Below are 24716 nucleotides of genomic sequence, written 5' to 3' on the forward strand. Positions count from 1 at the left end.
TCTTACTGAGGCTGCAGATAACTCAGCTTTTATGATTGCTCTCCTGTTGTGAAATCTCATCACCCACTTTCCGTTCGTTATAACATCTGAGGTTTAGAGGGTGGTGGAGGCCGGGAAGCATGGTCTAGACTAGAGGGAAGGCCATGCATGGGTTTTTAAGAAACACAGATCTAGGTTTCAGTTCTCACTTAATCACTTACTAACTGTGTGGTCTTGAGGAAGCGCCATACATCCGCTGAGCCTCCTTTTCTAAATCTGTGAAACAGGGACCACAGCCAAACAGTTCGGTTGGGAGAATTAGATAAGAAAATGATGTCTACTGAGGGTGAGCACAGTGCCCGGCATGTACCAGGAGATCCTCTCCTGAGATCAGAGGCAGGCCTGTGGGGGGTTGGAAACGACCTAGAGTACTGGACAAGCAGCACTAGCCACACTAGACCCTAGGACATGAAGCCCAAAGAGCAACTGAGAGGCAGGGCCAAAGGCTGAATTAGCTGACCTAGCTGTCTCCACGGATCAAATGAGCTGGACAGTCGCCATGGACCCAGCTCACTCTGAGAACACAGTCAAGAAGGGGGTGGGAAAAGCACACAAACCTCCCTCAGAAGGGTCTCTTTTGGTCCCTGTCAACAGCTCTGACTTGGAGTAAGTCAAGACAATAAACCAAGACAAAGATCCAGTGAGTTCTGTTGCCTGTTCTCTATTGCAAGGGCACAGTCCCTGCTTTGTTTCTCTTCTCTCTGGTGAAAGCGCTGTTCCCTGAAATGCTCCTGGCTTCCGAGAACAGCTCTGGAGGCAACTCCGTAAACTGCTGGCCAGGGTTTGATGAGAAGCAAGTAAGTCGAATTTACTCTGCCCCATCCCCCAGGGTTACTTGGTCTTAAGGATGCAGGAGGGAGAAAAGGGAACACAGATGGCCCTCTTCCTTCCTCCTTCATCTCCCAATGTCCATATTCATCCCTCTCTAGGCCAACCTGACCTTTTCATCTCCCTCCCTCCCAATAAAGAGGAGAGAAGTGGGTAGGTGACACGGGGGTATTGAGAGGGGCATAAAAGTCTTTCCAAATGGAGTCAAAGCCCCTGTGATGCTGACTCTGCTAGTGGGTTCTGTCTTCTCCCCATACAGAAACTTTGCACCAGCTCATGCTGCTGTTCTCTGCTGAGCTCTGTGGGCTGAACAACCTGCACCCCTGAAGGTTTGTGCCCAGACCTGAACATGCATTTATGTACAACTGTGATGCTTGTGTAGCTGTAATTATTCTATCCTACAAAGTGAAGTGAAGTCCTTTCAGATTTATGCAAAAGAAAACTTTCACTTAACTAAGATCCAGTTTCCGCCTGCGTGCTGAGTCGCTTCAGTCATGTCCTACTCTGCGACCCAATGGAGAGTAGCCCGCCATGCTCGTCTGCCCATGGGATTTTCCTGGGAATAACACTGGAGTGGGTTGCCATGACCTTCTCCAGGGGATCTTCCTAACTCAGGAATCAAACCTATGTCTCTTGTGTCTCCTGCATTAGCAGGTGGATTCTTTACCACTAGCACCACCTGGGAAAGCCCCAAGATGCAGTTTGTGCATGCATGCTAAGTCGCTTCAGTCATACCCGACTCTCTGTGACCCTATGGACGGTAGCCTGCCAGGCTCCTCTGTCCATGTTTATCAGCATGCTAGCTGGACATTCTTCTTTGCAGTCTGTTTTTAAGAGAAAGAGCCACACTTGTGCCCAGTTACATTTGGGAACAGGTCCATTCTGCCACTAGCCCTCTTAGCTTTCCACAGTATGTTCTGGAGAATCCTACCTTCAGCTCTAAATCTATTTCCATATAAGCAAGTTTCATGGTTTCAGGGGGTAAGAATCTTTCAAAAAAAGAGATTGTTTTCTAGATTGTATTACTATGAAAGAGAAATTGGTCAGAAAATTTTTAAAAGATCTCAACAAAGCTTTCTGTTTTGGTTCCCTATTAATGCCAGCAGGCCTCTCTCCTGTCACATAGTGACCAGCTGCTCTGTCCTGGGCGCTATGGGAAGTGTGTTACATAATACTTATAATACCGACACTAATATTGACACTTTTGAAGTGCCAGGAGCTATTCTAAGTGTTTCCCATTGGTTTGTGTATTCAATTCTTACAACCAATATATGAGCTCTGTACAATATCCATCCCAATTCTGGAGAGGAGACAATTGGGACATTACCCTAAGGTCACACAGTGGTGCAGCTGAGATGTGGAAGAGGCAGTCTGGCTCCAGAATCTTTACTGTTAATCCCTATGCATAGTTTTTCTCATTTAGTCCATACAGAATTCTTATGAGATAGAATATTAAGATAGCCATCTTCCAGATGAGAAAAGTGAGTCTCAGTTTTCTGAAAGGTTGACCCATGATCTCGAGCTAACTCAACTCAATATGGCAAGTACCTACCTTGTGCCAGGCTCTGTGCTAGACAGGAAGAGCATAGTATAGCATGAGAAACTGGTCATGTTTAGTTGTTTTCATTTTTTTCATTTCTTTTAACACTGTCACTTCTTGCTGAAGTGATAGGTAATAAAGAGTTCATTTTGAGGGAAGAAAAGTCATCTGTAGTCAAGATTAGCCAGGAGTGCTGGCACTGGGCACATGCCTGAGAGCCAGAAAATAAAGCTTGCCTGAATAAGGCCAACTATGAGCCTCAGCATCCTTCCAATCCTTTCTGATTCAGGAACGAGAATTTACTCATGTGTCTTTGTTCATTTCATAAACATTTATTAAGCATCTACTATGTTCCAGACTTTATTCTATACACTGGGGATATAAAAGAAGAGGACTCATACTTGATTTGGGACACTCTTAGTTTAGAAGAAGAGAAAATGAAAATAAAGATTACAGCATGCTATGATAAGTACAGTGGTAAAGAATCGACTGGCCAATGCAGGAGCCACAAGAGACACGGGTTTGGTTCCTGGGTTGGGAAGATCCTCTGGAGTAAGAAATGGCAACCCATTCCAGTATTCTTGCCTGGACAATTCCATGGACAGAAGAGCCTGGAGGGCTACAGTCCATGGGGTCACAAAGAGTCGGACACAATTGAGCACACACACACATGACAAGTACAGTAATTGATTATGAGGTAATAATTAAGATAATAATTGAGAGTGGTTTGGGTGAGTTGCAGAAGATGGCATATATGCTGATATCTGAGTGACAAAAAATGCACTTTCCAGATGGAAATGGATAAACGAACTCTTGAGTCTGCCCACAGTGCAGGAGACCCAAGTTCGATCCTTGGGTTGGGATGATCCCCTAGAGAAGGAAATGGCAACCCACTCCAGTATTCTTGCCTTGAAAATCCCATGGACAGAGGAGTCTGGCAGGCTACAGTCCATAGGGTCCCAAAAAGTCAGACATAATGACTAAACCACAAACCAAAGGAACTATTTACTAAGCACATACTAGATATCAGGCCCTGCATTGAGACTATATATTTAGTTTAATCCAATAACCAGAGAGAATAAAGAACTCATTCACCATGACCAGGTAAGAAAATCCCTGAGCTGAACATGTGATTATTTTGGGGAAAGGACAACTCGGGCAGAGGGAACAGTGTGTACAAAGGCAGGAAGGCAAGAAGACACTGGTGTAGTTGAAGGACAGTATGTTCAGTGCATCTCAGCCATTGGCTGTGCATGGGGGCAGGGGGCAGATGAGGACAAAGAAGGAATTAGAAGCAACATCCTGAAAGACTGCATAACTGGTAAGAAGTAAGGATCTTATCCTGAAGGTGAAGGTTAACCAACTCAGAAAACAGCATAACTGGGTTTTTAAAGAATAATTCTAGTACCAGAACGAAGAGTGGATTGAAGTGGGGAAAGATGAAAGATAATAAACCAAGTTGTAAGGTCCCTACAATGGCGTAGGAAGGGAAAATGAAGCATTAAACTGAAGGAGAGGAAATCGAGAAGGAAAGGAGGGGATATGATCAGAGGAAATGACTATAAGAATTGTCTGTGGGAGGCAAGGAGAGATATTAAAGACAGTGAAGAGCCACTAAAGCCTGGAATATGGGAAAAAGAGCAGTGATGGAAGCGGGGATGGGTCTGGGCCTCCGGATGAACCCAAAGGGGTTACTAAAGGTGACTGGACGTCTGGCATTTCTGTACATACTTGCTGAGAAGTATGTACACACTTACTGATAAGGAGTGCAGGGAGGAAAGGGACAGGGCGAGGCATCGAGATGAGTGCTAAGCCAACACGGTGGGTTGGGCAACCAGATATGAAGAAAGTTGTCTGCTCAAGATGGTTCCAACTCTGAGACTGGAAGGGGGAGGGAGAAAGTCCAGGTGTGAGGGGAAAATTTGGCTCTGAGTTCCGGGGCTCTCCAGGTTAATAGAGCTGTCAAGAATACCCAGAAAGAGACAGCTGTTTCCTGAAGGGCTCTCTCCAACACGCCTGGGAGCTGCAAGACCAGGCTTGAGGCAGGCAGCAGCTGGGGTTTGGGAGGACACAGGCATATGGGCAGCCTCCTGCCTCCTGAAGGACTCTGCAGATGAGGTGGCTGAGAGAAGTGATTCTTTCTTCCCAGCCTCCTCCTCCACCCTTTGCTTCAGAGCCCCAGTGCCACAGCAGCATGCGGGCTGCATAGAGATTGATTCACAGATGAGGGGCTGCAGCTAGAAGCCACACAGAAGTAGCAGAAAGGACAGAATTGTGTGTGTGTGGGTGTGTGTGTGTATGTGCGTGCAGGAAACTATCTTATTCAGGGAACTGCCAAGCAAAGTCTTACAGGCAGACAATAGTGAGTTGCCTAGATAATTTATGCCACCAAATAAACACCAGGACAGGCTGTGTACAGCTAAAGGTGACACATTTTTAAAAGTGGGGTGTCTCCTTTGGAGTCTCAATGACAGGAGATGGTTTAGCACACAAAAGCTTCAGGCAACAATACCTATGAATCTCCCAGAGTCTACTGTAACCAAAGAGAAAGAAAGGCCGGAACTAAAATGCAAAAGAAAGAAAAAAACTGTGTTTGGAGATAGGTCTGCTACAGTATAAACTTTTCCCTTTCTCTGGCGCACTGCTGTAGCAAAACCTGATGGTTGTCTTTGTAAAAAACGTGTCTGTATCTAGGTCCCTGGCAGTGATTTGCCTCTGGGAGGGCCAGCAATCTATTTAATGACTCCATTGACGTCAATAGCATAACTGAAATACTTACTAACATGCATGATTCCAACTTTCAGAGGGGGGGTGGGGGGATGGTGTTTCTCAGCAGTACAAAAACATGAAGTGGAGTCAAGGTGGAATGGACTCCAGTCTTTTCAGCAGCAAGTGAGAGATGAAATGCTAGGGGTCTCATCAGTTCCATTTAATGGGAAGAAACATTCACACTAAATTTAGAAACTAATTTCCAACTAGTGGAATAGCCATTAATAAGCAGGGTATTATTTTTGGTAATGTTTGCTCAAGGGTAACATTTTAATTATTAGCACTTTAGCTCACTTGTCAGTGCTTTTTTGCAACTTACCCTTACCTAATTTTAGACACATATGGAATAATTGCAAATCTATATAAATAGCTCAGTGTTGATGTGCGGAGGTAAACTTACACAGGACAGCTAATTTAGACAAAAGCAATTCTTATAAAACAACCATTTGGGGAAGTATTCTCGGAATGACAAGGGCTTTTCTAGTGCATCTGTCCTAACGTTTTGTATGCAGACTGGCTAAACACTCAAGATGAATACTTAGGGCAATTATCCCAATAGTCCAGACCATACAACATTCAGAACAAAGAAAAAAAATAACCTGACATTATTAGATTTTAATTTTTCTCCTTTCCTCTCTTGTTTTCTCTCTCTCATTCTTTCTTTTTCTTTGTGCACGCATGCTAAGTTGCTGTAGTTGTGTCTAACTTTTTGTGACCCCATGGACTGTAGCCCGCCAGGCTCCTCTGTCCATGAGATTCTCCAGGCAAGAGTACTGGAGTGGGTTGCCATGCTCTCTTCCAAGGGATCTTCCTGACCCAGGGACTGAACCTATGTCTCTTCAGTATCCTTCATTGGCTGCTGTTGCTGTTAAGTCGCTTCAGTTGTGTCCAACTCTGTGCGACCCCATAGATGGCTGCCCACAAGGCTTCCCCGTCCCTGGGATTCTCCAGGCAAGAATACTGGAGTGGGTTGCCACTTCCTTCTCCAATGCATGAGAGTGAAAAGTGAAAGTGAAGCCACTCAGTCATGTCCGACTCTTCACGACCCCATGGACTGCAGCCTACCAGGCTCTTCCGCCATGGGATTTTTCCAGGCAAGAGCAGACAGGTTCTTTACCACTAGCGCCACCTGGGAAGCCCCCTTTCCTTTGTAATTCCCTCCAATTTCTCCTTTGTCATGGTGGCCACAGCCTGTGGTAACAAAATTGATTTTATTAGTATTTGTTCATAAGTGTTGTAACCCTGCTTGACATTTCTTGCTTAATGTGAAAACCAAGTTCTGCTTGTGTTGGGCTTCATTTCCAGTCATCTGACTCAGATCAGCTCTCAGGCCACTGCTGTGTTTCTCAGAGAGCCCTTCACTCATGCACACACAGTCCATCTCTCAGTCTAGGCTCTGGCTACTCTGGCAAAGAATGAGAAATGAATCAAGGTCATGACTTTCTGAATTTCTTACTTTTTGAGCTACTCCAAGGTAACTCATGGAGCTTCTTGTTTGCTCCTCAAATAGACCCTGTGTCTGACACACCCACATGAACCTCCAAGGGGATGTTCATAATCAAGCAAAGACATGGAAGAAATTCATACTGAGAAATAGGCTTCTTAGGAGAAAGTTTCTTCTGTTTTATTAACCAGTAAAAAGCCATTTCCTCCCTAGCGTGTCCTGGAGGACATGTTTTAGAAGAACTGGATTCCCATGAGCACTAAAAAAATATTAATTAAGTCTGTTTCTCACGTAGGCCAACCTATTTCAGACTTACTGGAAAGCCCTATATTATCTCATCCTATTTCTCCATTCACAGGCTTTCCTTGAAATACAACTAATTGACGGTGTTGAAAATCCCCATGAATCGAGATTGTGGATAGCCAAGCTGAGAGAGACTTCGGGCCTGCAGCAGTCTAGCCTGAAGTCCTCAATGCAATCCTCTAGTCATCTTTGTGACACAGTTTGCTGTCATTTCCCATGACCCATGGCCTTGGGGGCTGTTGTTTATAACGTTACATGGGTGATGTTCCTGCTCAAATACATTCATTAGTAAATTTTGGAAGAAGAAAATTAGCATCAAATATTTCACCTTACACATTGATTTGGCTGCTAAAGTGCTCTATATATGATTTTGTTGTTCAGTTGCTCAGTCGTGTCTGATTCTTTGCAACCCCATGGACTGCAGCATGCCAGGCTTCCCTGTCCTTCACTATCTCCTGGAGATTGCTCAAACTCATGCCCACCCATTGAGTTGGTGATGCCATCTCAATATAATATGTAATATCATATAATATGTCATATATGACACATATTATTAAAAATCAAGTCACATTTATAATACTCAGAAGTGCTGGCCATTAAAAGGAATACTTCCCTAATCCTTTTGCAAAGCAAAGATCATTCTGTAAATGCAGTGAACACAATTTATCCTTTCAGTATCTTCTTACTTTCATGATATACCAGTGATCACTACTGAAATCCATGCAAAAGCAAGGGATGGTTTGGGCAGAAAAACTGGAACATTCATCACACACACACACAGATACACACACACATTGATTTTCCTCAATTATCTTTTTTTTCTTTTGAAAACAATTTGGGGGCCTGATATCCTAAGAATTACTTCAACTTTCCATTTTGACTGTATACAGATGACAGAACTTTAGCTCTGCCTTGTGTTGGAGTGTTCTTTTTTCAATTCTATTTTTTGCCCTTTCTGTTCCAATCCTTGCACATCATGTAGAAAAGGCCTGAAATTCAGGCCCGCAAAAAGGCAAAATGTGATAAAAATTGAGATGCTCATTAAATTTCACAGTGTTAACATTTTCAACACCCCCAGGAGGATTTACTACATTTTCTCCTTAATGCAGGAGCATATGATTTCCACATTGCTCTATATTCTGGGTTTTAAATCCTCTATTATTCTACTCTGGCTTTCCTATTTAAAGCACAAAATGCCAACTTTTTAGGTTTAACTTTTTTTGTTCGAAACCTATAAAAATGACCATAGAGATTTAGATCATGCAGCTATAGAGTATGTTTCAAACTTCTTTCAATTTTGATGTAATAACTGATTTAAAAAAAAAAATAGTAAAAACACACAGTTGAATACTCATCATAGCCATGGAGATAAAATACTGACTCATTATTAAAATTTAATTTATGAGCTTTTTCTTTAAGATAAAGTCCCCAAACTTTATGTAGTTCTCCTGCTCAGTTTAATTTTTACCTATCTTCCTGCTATGTGAAAATAACCATGCAGAAGCATCTTAAATGATAAGGCGATGAATACAGTATAGACAGCCCCTGACTTCAAGAAGCTCCAATGAAGGAGGCATATAAGCCACAAATTGTAGCATATTCTAGAATGGAATTCTTTCCATAGCACACAAAAAAGGGAACAATTACACTGATTTTTTTTTTAAAAAAAAACACTGAGGGAAAAGGTATTGTAGACTGAGAGGCTGGATTTGATTTCCCTCATGAATTTACTCAGTTACTGATCAATTTGTAAGAGCAAAGGTACCAGTTTAACCATGGTTTTTGACAAATAACTTTTAAAATAAATTCCATTTCCTCCATTTAGATTGTCTTTAAAAAAATGTTTTTAAAATAAAGGTTTCCTCTGGCTTTTCTCCGTCACTGTTTTAAACTTGCTTTTTGTACAAAAATATAGTTACCTAAGTCAGCCAGACTTTCACAACTGGTTGTTGTTAAATCTGTTTAAATTATTGTGGGTTTCATGTATCTTTTATCTTAGATTTCAACAGAAATGCATAAGGTCAGCATTAGTGCTAATAAATGGAAACCTAGTCTCATTATCATGATAAATCATTTTTTAAAGCAGCAACCCAGTTTTCAATTTTTTTGTGTGCTGTAAGCCACTTGTTTTTCATTCCCCTTTAAAGTTTCTATTTAAACACACCTCTTTGTCATATGCTGATAAATATTAAAATAACAGGAAAAATCTGCTTGACTTATTTAAGCTGATAATAAGAACAAAACACAGGATGTGTGTGTCCTCCTTCCTTTTTTGACTGTGGTTAAGCGTTAAGAAGGTTTTGAAACCTATAATTACGTAATAATTGGTATCACTACATTCTCTTCCCAATGAAAAGTCAGGATTTTTGTAGTTTGCCACAAAGACAGACAAAAACAAATTGCCTAAGTATTATTGTCATTTCTTTGGTCCATTGTTTTAAAAGAATTTAGCAAAAGAACTCTCCAGTTGCCAAGCTGTAGTTATTGTGCCAATAATCACAATATGATCTTTCCAACAGCATCTTTAGCTAATGAGCTGATTTATAGAACTCGAAATATCACATATTTTCCTAATGTTTGTCAGTATTCATTATAAGAAAAAGAAAACATAGTTTAAAGATTCAAATTGCTGTCAAAAGCATCTTGGGAAATTTGGCTAATAGAAATGGGAGTGACAATGTCTTATGAGTCGGCCAAGATGATGAAATGATAGGAGTTTCAAAACTACCCACTTTGATCTCCAAGTATGTAATACCAGTTATATGTTAAGACACTCTAGTTATTTAGTTTCTTTTCATAAAACTTCTAAAGGAAATAGTACATCAGCACATCAAGGTTTTTATAGTTCATGGATAGATTACCATTTTCTTTAATTTTATGTCTTAGGACTTGACCTTACTTAATATCTTCCTTTTATTCTTGTTCTCAATCTGTTTCTCACAAAAATATTTTTAAGGCATGTACCATAAATACTTCAGAAGCCAATGAGCCAATGGGACCCCCAGCTTTTGTTCTCTACTTTCAAAAGTTGGACTTGTGTATTATTTCTGTTATATGTATGACCATCATACCAGGAAGAAAACACAGCATCTGAGCAAGAAAGATCATAAGAATAAAGCAAAGGGTAACACAGAAATCTATGAGGCAACGTTAGGTGTTAAATGGAAATACAGACACCTATGAGGCAACATTAAGTGTTAGGTGATCTCATCATGAGTTCATCTTACTTGTTTCTCCTGTGGTTCTACTCAAGTCCACTGCTCTACTAGTGGGAGAGATTCAAGAGGAAAAACTCCATTTCACACTTAAAACAATGTCATCTAGCTGGTTGCATCTTATGCAAGAAGAATTTCATGCTCAACACATCTCCAGGATAGATGTTCCTTCAATGTGGCCCTTCCTCTCTGCAGCTCTCAACTCCACATGAGAAGCATATGCACAGTATTAACAAACAAGAGGTTAGGTTTCTTTTTTAAAAAAACACCTTTGAGGAACAAAGTTGGATGACCTCCAAGGGAAATGATTTGTGACCTGGAAAAAGCTTTTGGTTTCACACCTGGAAAGGATGTAGATTCAAGTGGGATGTATAGTTGACGCTAAGAGGAAAACCACTAACATTCACTGTGGGGCCCTCAGGCCAATGCAGAGGCACCTGGGGCCTTTGAGGTTAGCTCCCCCGGAGTTCACTGGGGCCGGCAAGCTGAGGTCAAGGTTGTACTCCGACTCTGGTTCCAGGAAGCAGCATGACCACACATCCATCACATTCTGAAATTGGAGGCATGCATACGATGGGAAAATTATTTAATGCTGCTTTTCATTTGGTTTCATGTGGACTACAGTAAAGTTCTAGTCTGCCTTTGAAAAGAGTCACCAAGACACAGACTGGGAGCAAACAAACGCTATTATTCTAGAAAAGGGTCTAGAAAAGAGGTACATTTATTATTTTGAAATATGGAGATAAGCCTGATGACATGGCTTACCTGGCAGGTTGACTCTGGAGACAGATGGCTGACCAGCAGCTGGAGACCTCCTATGGAGAGGGAGAGAAAAGAAGGCCTGAGTCTCTGTAAGAATACCCTTCCCTACACCCCCTGATCACTGAGGAGTTTTCCAGGTCAGAATGAGCTATCAAGTGACATCATGCCATCTCCGGAAGGCAGGCTCCTGTAACTCGGGTGATGACTGTGATTCTCACATCCAGATGGCCTGGAATTTCCCTCTGCCCAGCCTCCTGGATGCTCCAACACTCCAGGAAGGAAGTCATTTACTCCAGGTCCCTAACCAGTCCTTCTGTTTTAGATTTCCCTGCCCCGGGTGGCCCTTGAAGATGATACACTTGATCAGAAATGACATCAAATGTAAGAGCAAATCTCAATCCTTCGGGCAGTGCTTAAAGGAGAGGAATGCTTGGATGTGAATTGGTCTAGGTCTCCCACTTTTACACCTTAGAAACCTGAGAGTGGGAGAAGTGAAGTCACTTACCAAAGATCCCTGAGCCATTAGGAACAGTAATCCAGGTGGCTTAATTTATGGAAAGGCCTTTTCTTGGTAGAACTGGGCATTTTTCTATATCACAAAGCAAGCCTGCTCAAGTTGAGAGTCAGATGAAGCAAGCAGATAAACCCATGCCCCACAATTACAGGGGTTCTTTCTCCTTTTCTTTCTTGTTTTTATTTCTTCTTTATTTATCTTTTATATCCCCCACCCCAGAAACCCTAATTTTCTTGCCATCCTTCTCATGCTTTGCCAGGCTCTCCAGGATTCCCGGTGCATTGTTGGAAAGCCTCCCAGAAACAGGAATGAGCAGTGGCCCTCAAGCTTTAGGGTGCATAGAATCACCTGGAGAGCTGATTAAGACACACTGCTGAACCTTACGTCTAGGGTTTCTGGTTCAGTCTGCCAGCGTTGGGCTTAAGAGTCTGCATTTCTAACTCATTCCAAGTGATGCTGATGCTGCTGACCTTGTTGCTGTTGCTATTCCATTGCTCAGTCCTGTCTGACTCTTTGCGACCCCATGGACTGCAGCAAACCAGGCTTCCCTTTCCTTCACCAACTCCCAGAGTATGCTTAAACTCAGGTCCATTGAATTGGTGACACCATCCAACCAACTCATCCTCTGTTGTCCCCTTCTTCTCCTGCCCTCAATCTTTCCCAGCGTCAGGGTCTTTTCCGATGAGTTGGCTCTTCATATATGGTGGCCAAAATAATGGAGCTTCAACTTCAGTCCTTCCAATGAATATTCAGGATTTATTTCCTTTAGGATTGACTGGTTTGATCTCCTTGTTGTCCAAGGGACATGTGAGTCTTCTCCAACACCACAGTTCAAAAGCATTAATTCTTTGATGCTCAGCCTTCTTTATGGTCCAATTCTCACATCCGGACATGACTACTAGAAAAACAATAGCTTTGACTATATGGACTTTTGTTGGCAAAGTGATGTCTCTGTTTTTTAATATACTGTCTAGGTTTGTCATTGTTTTTCTTCCAAGGAGTAAGCACCTTTTAATTTCATGGCTGCAGTCACCATCCTCAGTGATTTTGGAGCCCAAGAAAATAAAGTCTACCACTGTTTCTATTGCTTCCCCATCTATTTGCCATGAAGTGATGGGACTGGATGCCATAGTCTTAGTTTTATGAATGCTGAGTTTTAAGCCAGCTTTTTCACTCTCCTCTTTCACCTTCATCTAAAGGCTCTTTAGTTCCTCTTCACTTTTGGCCATTAGGATGATATCATCTGCATATTTGAGGTTGTTGATATTTCTCCCAGCAATCTTGATTCCAGCTTGAGCTTTATCTAGCCTGCCATGTCACATGATGTACTCTGCATATAAGTTGAATAAGCAGGGTGACAGTATACAGCCTTGACATTCTTCTTTCTCAATTTTGAAGCAGTCTATTGTTCCAAGTCTGGTTCTAACTGTTGCTTCTTGGCCTGCATACAGGTTTCTCAGGAGGCAGGTAAGGTGGTCTGGTATTCTCATCTCTTTAAGAATTTCAAGTTTGTTGTGATCCACACAGTCAAAGGCTTTAGTGTAGTCAATGAAGCAGAAGTAGATGTTTTTCTGGAATTTTCTTGCATTTTTCTATGATCCAACAGATGTTGGCAATTCGTTCCTCTGCCTTTTCTAAATCAAGTTTTTACATCTGGAAGTTCTTGGTTCACATATTGCTGAAGCTTAGCTTGAAGGATTTTGAGCATTACTTTGCTAGTATGTGAAATGAGCGCACTTGTAAGGCAGTTTGAACATTCTTTGGCATTGCCTTTCTTTGGGATTGGAATGAAAACTGACCTTTTCTTTGCAAGTCCAAGGGACTCTCCAGAGACTTCTGCAGTACCACAATTTGAAAGCACCGATTCCTCAGTGCTCAGCCTTTTTTGTGTTCCAAGTCTCACACTCATACATGACTGCTGGAAAAACCATAGCTTGACTATGCATATGTATACACACACACACACACACACACATATATATTTGGTCTTTGGCTCAATTCTTGGCACAGAGCTCCTAAAATCCTAAGAGTTTCCTAAGTGAGGAGAGGAAACCAGTCAATCAAACCAGTCAATCCTAGATGAAATCAACCCTGAATATTCACTGGAAGGACTAAGAGCAGGAAGAGAAAGGGACAATAGAAGATGAGACAGTTGAATGGCATCACCAACTCAATAGACATGAGTTTGAGCAAACTCCTGGAGATAGTGAAAGACAGGGGAGGCTGTTGTGCTGCAGTCCATGGGAGTGCAAAGAGTTGGACACAACTTATCAAATGAACAACAACAAAGTGAGGAAGGCCATCTTTGATATGTGTTTTTTGACATATTAATGAAGTGACCTTTGGACCAGCAAATAGGTAACCTAAGGAGGAGGCTAGGTGCCAGACTACCCAATCACGCGATTAGAGAGTTTGAACTTTAGGCCCACCTGGAACCTCTGAGGAGGGGAGAGAGGCCGGAAATTGAATTCAACCATCAGTGGCCAATAATTTAATCAATCATACATCTGTAATGAAACTTTCATAAAAACTCAAAAAACCTGGGTTGGTGAACATCATTCAGAAAGAATGATGCACTCAGAGAGCTTGGGAGCTTTACCATCCTCTCCTCCCTACCCCCTACCCCTCAACCCCGGAACCTCCTCTATCTGGCTATTCCTGAGTCATATCCATTTATAACAAAGCTGTGATCTAGTAAGTAAAATGTTTCTCCAGGCTCTGTGGGCTCTTCTAGTAAGTTAACTGAACCCAAGGAAGGGGTCACGGGAACTTCCAACCTATAGCCAGTGGATCAGATACCTACAAGAACCTGGGCTTGCCAATGGGGTCTGAAGTGTGTGTGTGTGTGTGTGTGTGTGTGTGTTCGTGTGTATTGGGGGGACAGTCTCATAGAACTGGGCCCTTAACCTGTGGGGTCTGACATTGTCTCCAAGTAAATCATGTTAGAACTTCATTGACTTATAGGACACCTAGCTGGTGCTTGGATGTGTGGGGAAGAAAAAAAGACCTGGTATCCAGAATCACACCTTCAAATGCCACCTTCTCCAAGGAATGTGGTTATAGGGGAGGAAAACTTGCTACCCCAAATGTCTCTTAGCATGTGAATGGTTTCAAGCTGAAAAGGCCCCAAAGACTGAGCTTTCCCTTCACTAACTAAAGGAATGTCAATAGAGGAACAGAGCTATCACAATAGATAAGAGTAGTATGAATTAGGTATACTAGACAGGGAGGAACCCAGGAGAGTCTGTTTGTCAAAATTCCATTCTATGTTTCACTGTCTGTCTCCATATGGCCCAGCAAACATTTATTTACCAAACATTTGCTTTTCCATTTCCATGTCAATTGCCTTCCTTCCTTTTCAAGTCCCAACTCCCTACCCCACAATATTCTCTTTTGTCTTTAGCTGAAAATGCTGCTTAAGGGGAGGGTTTCAGCCATTTTGTCACCACTCAGTTTTCCTGGGTCTGTTCCATATACACATGTTATTAGACATTTGTTTGACTTTCTCTTATTAATCTGTCTCATGTCAACTTAATTCTTAGACCAGCCAAGAAAACCTAGAAGAAAAGAGGAAAATTTCTTCCTTCTTGAAAATATCATTCTCTTAGCTAAAAAATGACCCTTCCACTAATCTCCCCTGGCACTGTATTTGTACCTTTAGGGTTATTTTGTCATGTTACAACTCATATGGTCATGGACTATCCCCATGTCTAATCTATGACCCACTGATGGTGGGGTCCAGTTATTATCCCTTTCCATATGCCTTCTGCAGGACCTACCAACCTGCCTTGTGAAGAGTAGGAACTCCATAAATATTAGAAAACTATATGATGTGAAAATGATTCGAGAAGCCTAGCACCATATGAATGTTTTATCTGGTTTCCTTTTTCCATATAGCCTTAGTTCTACATACTCCTCACTGTTCCTCAGACACAGAAAATGCTTGTGTTGCTGTGTCCTTTGAATCTGTTTCGCTCAGTTGACCACTATTCTCTTCCTCTTTAAGTGGCAAACTCCTTTACATGTTCTAGGACTGCACTCAAGCATCACCTTTTCAGAGAAATCTTCCCTCCTCTGACTAGTCATTGCGTTACTTGTACTTTTCCATGCTTGTCTCACCCTAGTGCTGCTCTTACTGCATTACAATTCCCATTTTCCCATCTTCTCAACTTACCTGTGAGAACTTTAAGCAAAGACTGAATCTCATTCACCTTTGTAACCTTGGAATTGGCAAAATATTTGATACAACATAGGTAGCTGATAGGTGTTGATTAGATTAATAATATATTTTTAAATATTTTTATTTTACCTATCTTCCTGAGTTCCAAAGAAAATGTCTGCAAAAAGAGACATAGAAATAAGAGACCCTAAATATTGGAAATCTCTGCTTCCTTAATAGTACAGCAATGCATTGCACCTGATTCTTCCAATAACTTCTTTAAAACTACACAATTTAAATAATTTAAATTCCTTTGTCCTAGCAGTTATTTTGAAAATATAACTTTTATTTACAGCTATTAATTCAGGTAAGCATCTGTGTGTGTAAGCTTCAGAAAAGCAAGGACTACCTGGGTCAGGAAGATCCCTTGGAGAAGGAAATGGCACCCCACTCCAGTATTCTTGCCTGGGAAATCCCATGGACAGAGGAACTTGGAGGGCTATACAGTCTATGGGGTCTTAGTGACTAAACAACAACAACATTTATAAAGGTCTGTCACTTTTCTCAAGATCCAGTAGAAAGAAGAAGCTCACTATATTTTAAATGAACGAATGATGTCTGGTGGGTGCAGTATTGCTTGTGGGGCATGGGAGTGCCAGAAGAAAATGGCCACTGTGAGTCCAAAGGTCCCTAACTTATGGAATAATCATAAGTTCTACCCCTGGGTTGTAAAGGTGGTGATATTAATAGGGAGGATAATATGGCCACAGCAGTTAATACTTTCCAGCCCTGAATAGCACAGTGGAAAAAGAGCTGGACTATGAATAAGAAGACAGGAATTCTAATCCTGGTTCTGGCACCTTCTAACTATATAGCCCTGGGCAACTCACTGAAATTCCCAGTTTCTTCCTCACTTGGGGAGAACAGGCAGCAAGTAACATTTACTGCTAATTTACAATGTGCCAGCTCCTGTGTGAGAGGTTTTACATATATTTCCTCCCTCACTCTGAGGAAATTTGGCTAGGTTTTTTCCAGCTCTGAATGCTCAAGATTTTATTATTCTCAGCTAATTTAAGTCCCATGCCAAAGGACACAAAGCAATGAAAGACACTTCAGATATATAAAAAAAAAAAAAAATCAGTGGCTATTAATTTTCAAAGATTTCATATAATGTTGATTTAATTACACTGTGGAAGAATGTTAATGCAGTGATGTAACATGATCTCCTGGAAGCCACCAGTGATACTAGTGATGTTACTGACAGAGCTGGATGATGAGGGACACGTCTTTGCTCCAGCTCTATTCCCTGGCTATCAGACTGCTGAATGGCAGGCATTCTCATTCACATGCGATTCCTCCAGCAGTCTGTTGAAAGCCAGTAAATGCTTTAGGGATGCTTATCTGAATTAACTCTAAATGAAAGCCTTAGTTTCAAAATTCCTGGGACAAAGGAAATATAGGTTTCAATTTGAAGCCAAGAAATACAAGCCCAATCAAGCAGCCCTCAATAAAACATTTCATGGAAGTGCAAGGAAATCACCTCAACAGGAACTCTGAGATTTTTCACCCTTTGGGTGGTAAAGCTCAGACAATGGACTGATTTTATACTAAGCAAAGAGCCAAGAGATAAAGGAAATCTTGACTTGTGAACAGTATAGTTCTATGTGGGAGTTCCTTTTCATATTAAAAAGAAAACACACACTACCCACATGTCTTATGAAAACCATTCTAAGGATATAATTTTTACTTAAATTATTACATTCAAGTCAAGGAATGGCTCTCAGGAACCCAAGTCAAGCATCCCAGAAAGCAACGTCTGAGTTCCATGAACCTTGCTGTTTCAGTTGTTGAGATCAGTGAATATCAGGGTTGGGGTGGGAAGGACAATCCTCTTAGTCTGGTGGATACATTCCTAATAGATATTTTTGTGTTGAGTTGTCTTTATTTGTTTGATGGTATCGACTGGGAATAGAATGGAGTGCATTAAATGGACCCTCAGTTTTCCAACCTGCCCCTGCCAGGCTGCCCCAATGTTCACTTCTGAGCCTGAGCTAGACTGAAGCAATCTCAGCCCCTTTGGTGAAGCTCTACTGATGGACATGTTGGTTGGTGTTGATTTTAAGGAAGTACTTGAACTTAATAGGAGGATCAACTCTGTACAAATATGGATATGAATTTGGGAATGACCATTGGAGAAGGAAATGGCAACCCACTCCAGTGTTCTTGCCTGGAGAATCCCAGGGACTGGGGAGCCTGGTGGGCTGCTGTCTATGGGGTCGCACAGAGTCGGACACAACTGAAGTGACTTAGCAGCAGCAGCAGCAGCAGCAGCAGCAGCAGCAGCAGCATTAGTCATATTCACTGGAAGGACTGATGCTGAAGCTAAAGCTCCAATTCTTTGGCCACCTGATGCAAAGAGCCAAATCACTGGAAAAGACCCTGATGCTGGGAAAGATTGAGGGTAGGAAGAGAAAGGGATGACAGAAGATGGCTGATTGGATGACATCACCAACTCAATGGACATGAGTTTGAGCAAACTCCAGGAGATGGTGAAAGACAGGGAAGCCTAGTGTGCTGCAGGAGTTGGACACAACTGAACAACTGAACAACGACACCAAATTAGATGCAACTTTCTTACTGCTGGGGATCTACTACATTTGCTGAGTGTGCTTTGGACCAGAAGTGACACAAAGGGCCATGATTTGGAGGGCAGTCCTCAGCCTGAGTCCTCAATCCTCAGTTCTGGATGAGCTCTCTGTATGGCAGCTATGGTCCTAGGACACTCTGTGTACAGCAACTCTGCATCTGTATGTGGTTCAAAACCCCAAGGCTATGGAAAAATCTGATTCCCCAGAAAATGCTTCAGCTAACAGACTGTAATCATCAGTGTGTGTGTGCATGCTTAGTTGCTCAGTCATGTCTGACTCTTTGGGACCCCATGGACTGTAACCCACCAGGCTCCTCTGTTCGTGGGATTCTCCAAGCAAGAATACTGGAGTGGATTGCCATGCCCTCCTTCAGGGGATCTTCCTGACCCAAAGACTGAACCCTTGTCTCCTGAGTCTCTTGCATTAGCTGGCTGATTCTTTACCATTAATGCCACCTAATCAGCAGGATTAGAAGGAATTCCCTGATACTTTCACAGAGGAAAGACCTCCAAGCCCATGCTAAGAAAACAGTAACTGAAAACATTCCATCACATCACCCCCGACACCAATTCTCCTTGGAGCTGTGCAGTGTAGTGGTTTGGGGTCCTGCTATGCTAAAGAAGCCTTTGGAATGTACCTTATTCACCCCTTCTTCCTCAATTCCCACCTCCATCATCTTGGTTCAGAGTTTCACTCCTCACAGTTTAATTCTTGAAACCATTTCCTAGCTCATGTCTCTGCCTCAGGTTCTCTGACCTTCAGCTATTCTGTAAGTTCTTAAATGACTCTCTTACAAAACCTTCAGAGATTTCATCCCATAATGCAGAAGACTGAATAGTAGTAAATGTGAAAGTGTAGTAAATGGAAAGATGTGAGATAATAAAATATATATTTTTATTTTATATATATATATGCAGATGACACCAACCTTATGGCAGAAAGTGAAGAGCAACTAAAAAGCCTCTTGATAAAAGTGAAAGTGGAGAGTGAAAAAGTTGGCTTAAAGCTCAACATTCAGAAAACGAAGATCATGGCATCTGGTCCCATCACTTCATGGCAAATAGATGGGGAAACAGTGGAAACAGTGTCAGACTTTTTTTTTCTGGGCTCCAAAATCACTACAGATGGTGACTGCAGCCATGAAATTAAAAGACGCTTACTCCTTGGAAGGAAAGTTATGACCAACCTAGATAGCATATTCAAAAGCAGAGACATTATTTTGCCAACAAAGGTCCATCTAGTCAAGGCTATGGTTTTTCCTGTGGTCATGTATGGATGTGAGAGTTGGACTGTGAAGAAGACTGATCGCCGAAGAATTGATGCTTTTGAACTGTGGTGTTGGAGAAGACTCTTGAGAGTCCCTTGGACTACAAGGAGATCCAGCCAGTCCATTCTGAAGGAGATCAGCCCTGGGATTTCTTTGGAAGCAATGATGCTAAAGCTGAAACTCCACAGTACTTTGGCCACCTCATGCGAAGAGTTGACTCATTGGAAAAGACTCTGATGCTGGGGGGGATTGGGGGCAAGAGGAGAAGGGGACACGGAGGATGAGATGGCTGGATGGCATCACTGACTCGTTGGACGTGAGTCTGGGTGAACTCCGGGAGTTGGTGACGGACAGGGAGGCCTGGCGTGCTGCGATTCATGGGGTCACAGAGTTGGACAGGACTGAGCGACTGATCTGATCTGATAGGTCTCTGCCCTGCTTCCTGATACAGAGCTCCCCAAACTCCTGTAATTTCCTAAGAAAGAAGAGCACTGGGAGCATATTTTGTTCTAAAGGGGTGACTCTGCATCTGGGTGACTCCTGGATGGGAGCTGGTCACCTGAAATACCGAGCCATGAATAGAAGCTTAGAATTTTCAGCCATATCCCTCATCCTCCAGAAAGGAGAGAAGGACTGGGAACGGAGATAATCATTGATCATGACTATGTGAAGAAACCTCTGTCAAATCCTAATAATACAGGTATCAGAGAGCTTCAAGCTGGCAAACACATCCACACTAGGAGGGTGATACACCCCAGCTCCATGAGGATGGACCCTCCCAGGCTCGACCCTGTGTGTCTTTTCATCAGGCTGTTCACCTGTATCCTCTATCACATTCTTTACTAAACTGGTAAACATATGTAAGTGTTTCCTTAGATTCTGTGAGCAGCTCAGGCAAATTAATGAGACCTGGGGGAGGGGTGGGTTAGAATAAATTAGATACAGGTTGAAATAGGATAGACATAGATTCATTAGAATCTACAGCTGGTGTGATCAGAAGCACAGATGATAATCTGAGCTTGTGACTGGTGTCTGAAAAGTGGGGAGGAAGGCAGTGTGCAATCTTGTGGGACTGAGCACTTATGGGATCTGACGCTATCTCCAAGTAGAGAGTGTTGGGATTGAATTAAACTATCAGACATTCAGTTGGTGTCCAACATTTGCTTGTAATTGTGGGGAAAAATCTGCATGGATTGGTGACCAGACATGTCAGAAATGAAGTGTTTTGTGTGGATAGTAAAGAAGACTCACAGGAAGACAGAACCCACGTGGGAAGAACTAAGTTTCTCACCACACAGGAAGGAAAAAACTGAGTTTTTCTTACAAAAGAGCACTGCAAGAATTAGGATGCCAGGTTTCAGGACTGGTTTGGCATGTCTCCAGAAGTGAGCTATTTTTGCACTAATCATTTGATTTCCCTGAGCTCTGGTTCCTTGTCCATTGAGCAGAGGCAACATGCCTGTCACATCACAAATCTTATTTATGGTGATGATAACTGAGATAATGGACATGAAAACTCCAAAGTCACACTATTTCTGGCTTCAGCAAGAGAAATGTAACCATCACTTACAATAATTCACATTTATTGAGCACTTACCATGTGCTGTAAGTTGTTATAAGTGCTTTACAAATATCAACAAATTTCATTCTCAGAACAACCCTATTTATAGACTGGGAAACTGAGCTCCAGAGAGGTGAAATAATTTCCCCAAGTCACATAATTTTCAATAGGTAGAATTGAGTTAGGAAGTGATAAATAAGGCCCCAGAAGCCATATTCTGTAAAGAAAAAAAAGTGGGGAAACAGAAAGGATCACTTTTGAAAAAGTAATTTTCAAAACATTTCCCTAACAATTATTAATTCAGAGAATTAATGATGAATACTTATGGAGCAAACACTATTTGTCAGGTGTTCTGCTAATTCTTAGAGAGTCAAGGAAAAGAAAATGTAATTTTCAAGGGTCCTTACAAGACACACAGTCTAGTAGTAGGAGTGGCAAAGACCCATCCATGATTTGCAGAGTGTTCTGGGGTCACTGAAGGATGCTCAGCCAGGCTTGACAGGGTCGGGGGAAGCATCCTGGTGAAGGTGACACAGAGGTGTGTATAAAGGACCAGCAAGATTCAGTGGCACAATCAATGGAAGGTGGAGAGAGACACTTTAGGAGGTGAGAACAGTAAGTCCATGATTAGGATATAGAATAGAACACGCAGGGAACAAACATGACGCAGATGATAGAACGTGATGTCATGTGGCCAGACTCCTGGTCTGATTGTACACCTCTGTACCTCTGGGAATGTCCCATTAGAATGGAAATCCTGAAAAGGGCAGAGAACTTGTATGTTATGGTCACTAATTATATCACCAATGCCTGGTACAAGGTGGTGCTCAATACATATTTGTTAAGTACAAACAAAAATACGTGGATGAATAGTATCTGAATAAATACTTGTTGAGTATTTATTTAATTATTTAATTAAATATTATTGAGAATTATTTAATAATAAACACAGAGCACCTCTGCAAATGAGGGCTTTCCTTGTGGTTCAGCTGGTAAAGAATCCGCCTGCAATGCTGGAGATCAGGGTTCTATCCCTGGGTTGGGAAGATCCCCTGAAGAAGGGAAAGGCTACCCACTGCAGTATTCTGGCCTGGAGAATTCCATGGACTGTATAGCCCATGGGGTCACAAAGAGTCGGAGATGACCGAGCGACTTTTACTCACTTCACCACTGCAAATGAGGTTGGGAAAGCTTCTAGCTTTCCTGTATACTGCATCCAGTGTAAACTCGATCAACTATCAATCCAACTAGCTTGAGTTAGATCACAAGACACCCTTGGGGCCAAGCACCTGCATTCATCTTAATGATTAGACAGTGAACCACTGAAGCTGGAAAGTGACACAGCCACATAGTAGTGAAAAAGATGACTACGGTGGCACTTTGGAGAATAATTCAGAGGAGGAGAAACTGATGATGGGAAAAACTCCATAGAAATATGCAGGACCATCTCACAGGAAGCCCCCGTGAAAAATGATAGAACAGTGAAAGGAAAAGTTAGCTTTCAAGGTAGGGTCTACTCTTACTTTTAATAACGCCATTCAATAAAAATTTGGATAAAAGCAAAACAGAGGGTTGAAGAATAATTTCAGAAAGACTAGAGAGACAGGATTTCCTACAGGGTGAACACTAGCTTAGAAAAATCAGGAGACTTAAGGTTTTGTCCTGGTGTGTCTTTAGCCTATGGTATGGTTGTTAGCAACTTGCTGGATTTCTGAGGGCCTAATTTCTCCTTCTGTAAAACAAAGCTGCGGAATCAATGGTCTCAAAGTTCTCCTCTGGCCCTACCATTCCAGGATCACGAGTTCTATGATCTCCTTTTCTTAAAAAAAAAAAAAAAAAAAATTATTTTTGGTTGTGCTAGGTCTTCCTTGCTGCACACGACTTTCTCTAGTTGCAGTGAGCAGGGGCCACTCTTCATTGCTATTCTTTCTTGAGGCATGCAGGCTTCTCATTGGGATGGCTTCTTTTGTTGCAGAGCACAGATTCTAGGCCCACAGGCTTCAGTGGTTGCGGCACATGGGCTCAGCTGTTGTTATGAATGGACTTCAGTTGCTCCACAGCACATAAAATCTTCCTGGATCAGGGATCGAACTTGTGTCCCCTGCATTGGTAGGCAGACTCTATCCACTGAAACACCAGGGAAGTTTTGTTCTATAACCTTCTGATTTCTGCGATGATTGTTAAATTGCTGGATAGTGAGCGACATAGCACTTAGACCCACAGATTGAAATGATTTTGGAGGAGAAAGCTACTGCAGTATGATCAGCTCAAACCTTTCATTTAACAGATAAGGTGACCACAGTTCAGCCATGTTAGTTGAAATGGCCAAGCTTATGTAGCTTGTTAAAGACAGAAGAGAGGTTTAAAAATGAAATAAAATTAAAAAAAAAAAAAAAAAAGAAGAGAGGATAGTGCTACTCTTAATCATCAAATTACATGCATCTGTTTATATATTACCAAAACATAGGCAACTTGGACCTGACCTTTTGCTACTTTTAATCTTAAATTTGAACTTCTGAACTCATTAATAGCTTAATCCAAAATAATTTTAATAGAATTTATGGTCTTTACTGATGAGTACTCATATATCTTAGATGACACCACCCTAATGGCAGAAAGTGAAGAGGGACTAAAAAGCCTCTTGATGAAAGTGAAAGAGGAGAGTGAAAAAGTTGGCTTAAAGCTCAACATTCAGAAAACTAAGATCATGGCATCCAGTCCCATCACTTCATGGGAAATAGATGGGGAAACAGTGGAAACAGTGGCTGACTTTATCTTTGGGGGCTCCAAAATCACTGCAGATGGTGATTGCAGGCATGAAATTAAAAGATGCTTACTCCTTGGAAGGAAAGTTATGACCAATCTAGATAGCATATTAAAAAGCAGAGATATTACTTTGTCAACAAAGGTCCGTCTAGTCAAGGCTATGGTTTTTCCAGTGGTCATGTATGGATGTGAGAGTTGGACTGTGAAGAAAGCTGAGCGCTGAAGAATTGATGCTTTTGAACTGTGGTGTTGGAGAAGACTCTTGAGAGTCCCTTGGACTGCAAGAAGATCCAACCAGTCCATTCTAAAGGAGATCATTCCTGGGTGTTCCCTGGAAGGACTGATGCTCAAGCTGAAACTCCAATACTTTGGCCACCTCATGCAAAGAGTTGACTCATTGGAAAAGACCCTGATGCTGGGAGGGACTGGGGGCAGGAGGAGAAGGGGACGACAGAGGATGAGATGGCTGGATGGCATCACTGACTTAATGGACATGAGTTTGTGTAAACTCTGGGAGTTGGTGATGGACAGGGTTGCTGGTGTGCTATGATTCATGAGGTCACAAAGAGTTGGACACGACTGAGCAACTGAACTGAACTGAACTGATTCATATTTTCAAGCAGTAAATACAAAAGGAGAAAGGAAAAAAAAAATCTCATCCTTTCATTTGTTAAACTCTTGTTTACTAAGTGTTAAAGATAAAAAGATTAATAAGATCTGGACTAATTTCTAACGTCTTCGGTTCAGTTCAGTCACTCAGTCGTGTCCGACTCTTTGCGACCCCATGAACCACAGCACACCAGGCCTCCCTGTCCATTACCAACTCCCAGAGTTCACCCAAACCCATATCCATTGAGTCGGTGATGCCATGTAACTATCTCATCCTCTGTCGTCCCCTTCT

General features: G+C 42.0%; 1 protein-coding gene across 2 annotated transcripts in view; it reads right to left on the bottom strand.

Annotated features, from left to right (window-relative positions):
* The window catches only part of PDE4B (phosphodiesterase 4B), a 548634-nt gene that overhangs the window by 116868 nt on the left and 407050 nt on the right, over window positions 1–24716 (bottom strand). For both annotated transcript variants that reach the window (XM_070367883.1, XM_070367884.1), the window contains one exon: window positions 10904–10953. In XM_070367883.1, the coding sequence (XP_070223984.1) occupies window positions 10904–10953 (50 nt within the window). The remainder of the gene's footprint in view (window positions 1–10903; window positions 10954–24716) is intronic.

This window comes from Bos mutus, chromosome 3, assembly GCF_027580195.1.
Source record: "Bos mutus isolate GX-2022 chromosome 3, NWIPB_WYAK_1.1, whole genome shotgun sequence".
Classification (NCBI taxonomy): domain Eukaryota; kingdom Metazoa; phylum Chordata; class Mammalia; order Artiodactyla; family Bovidae; genus Bos; species Bos mutus.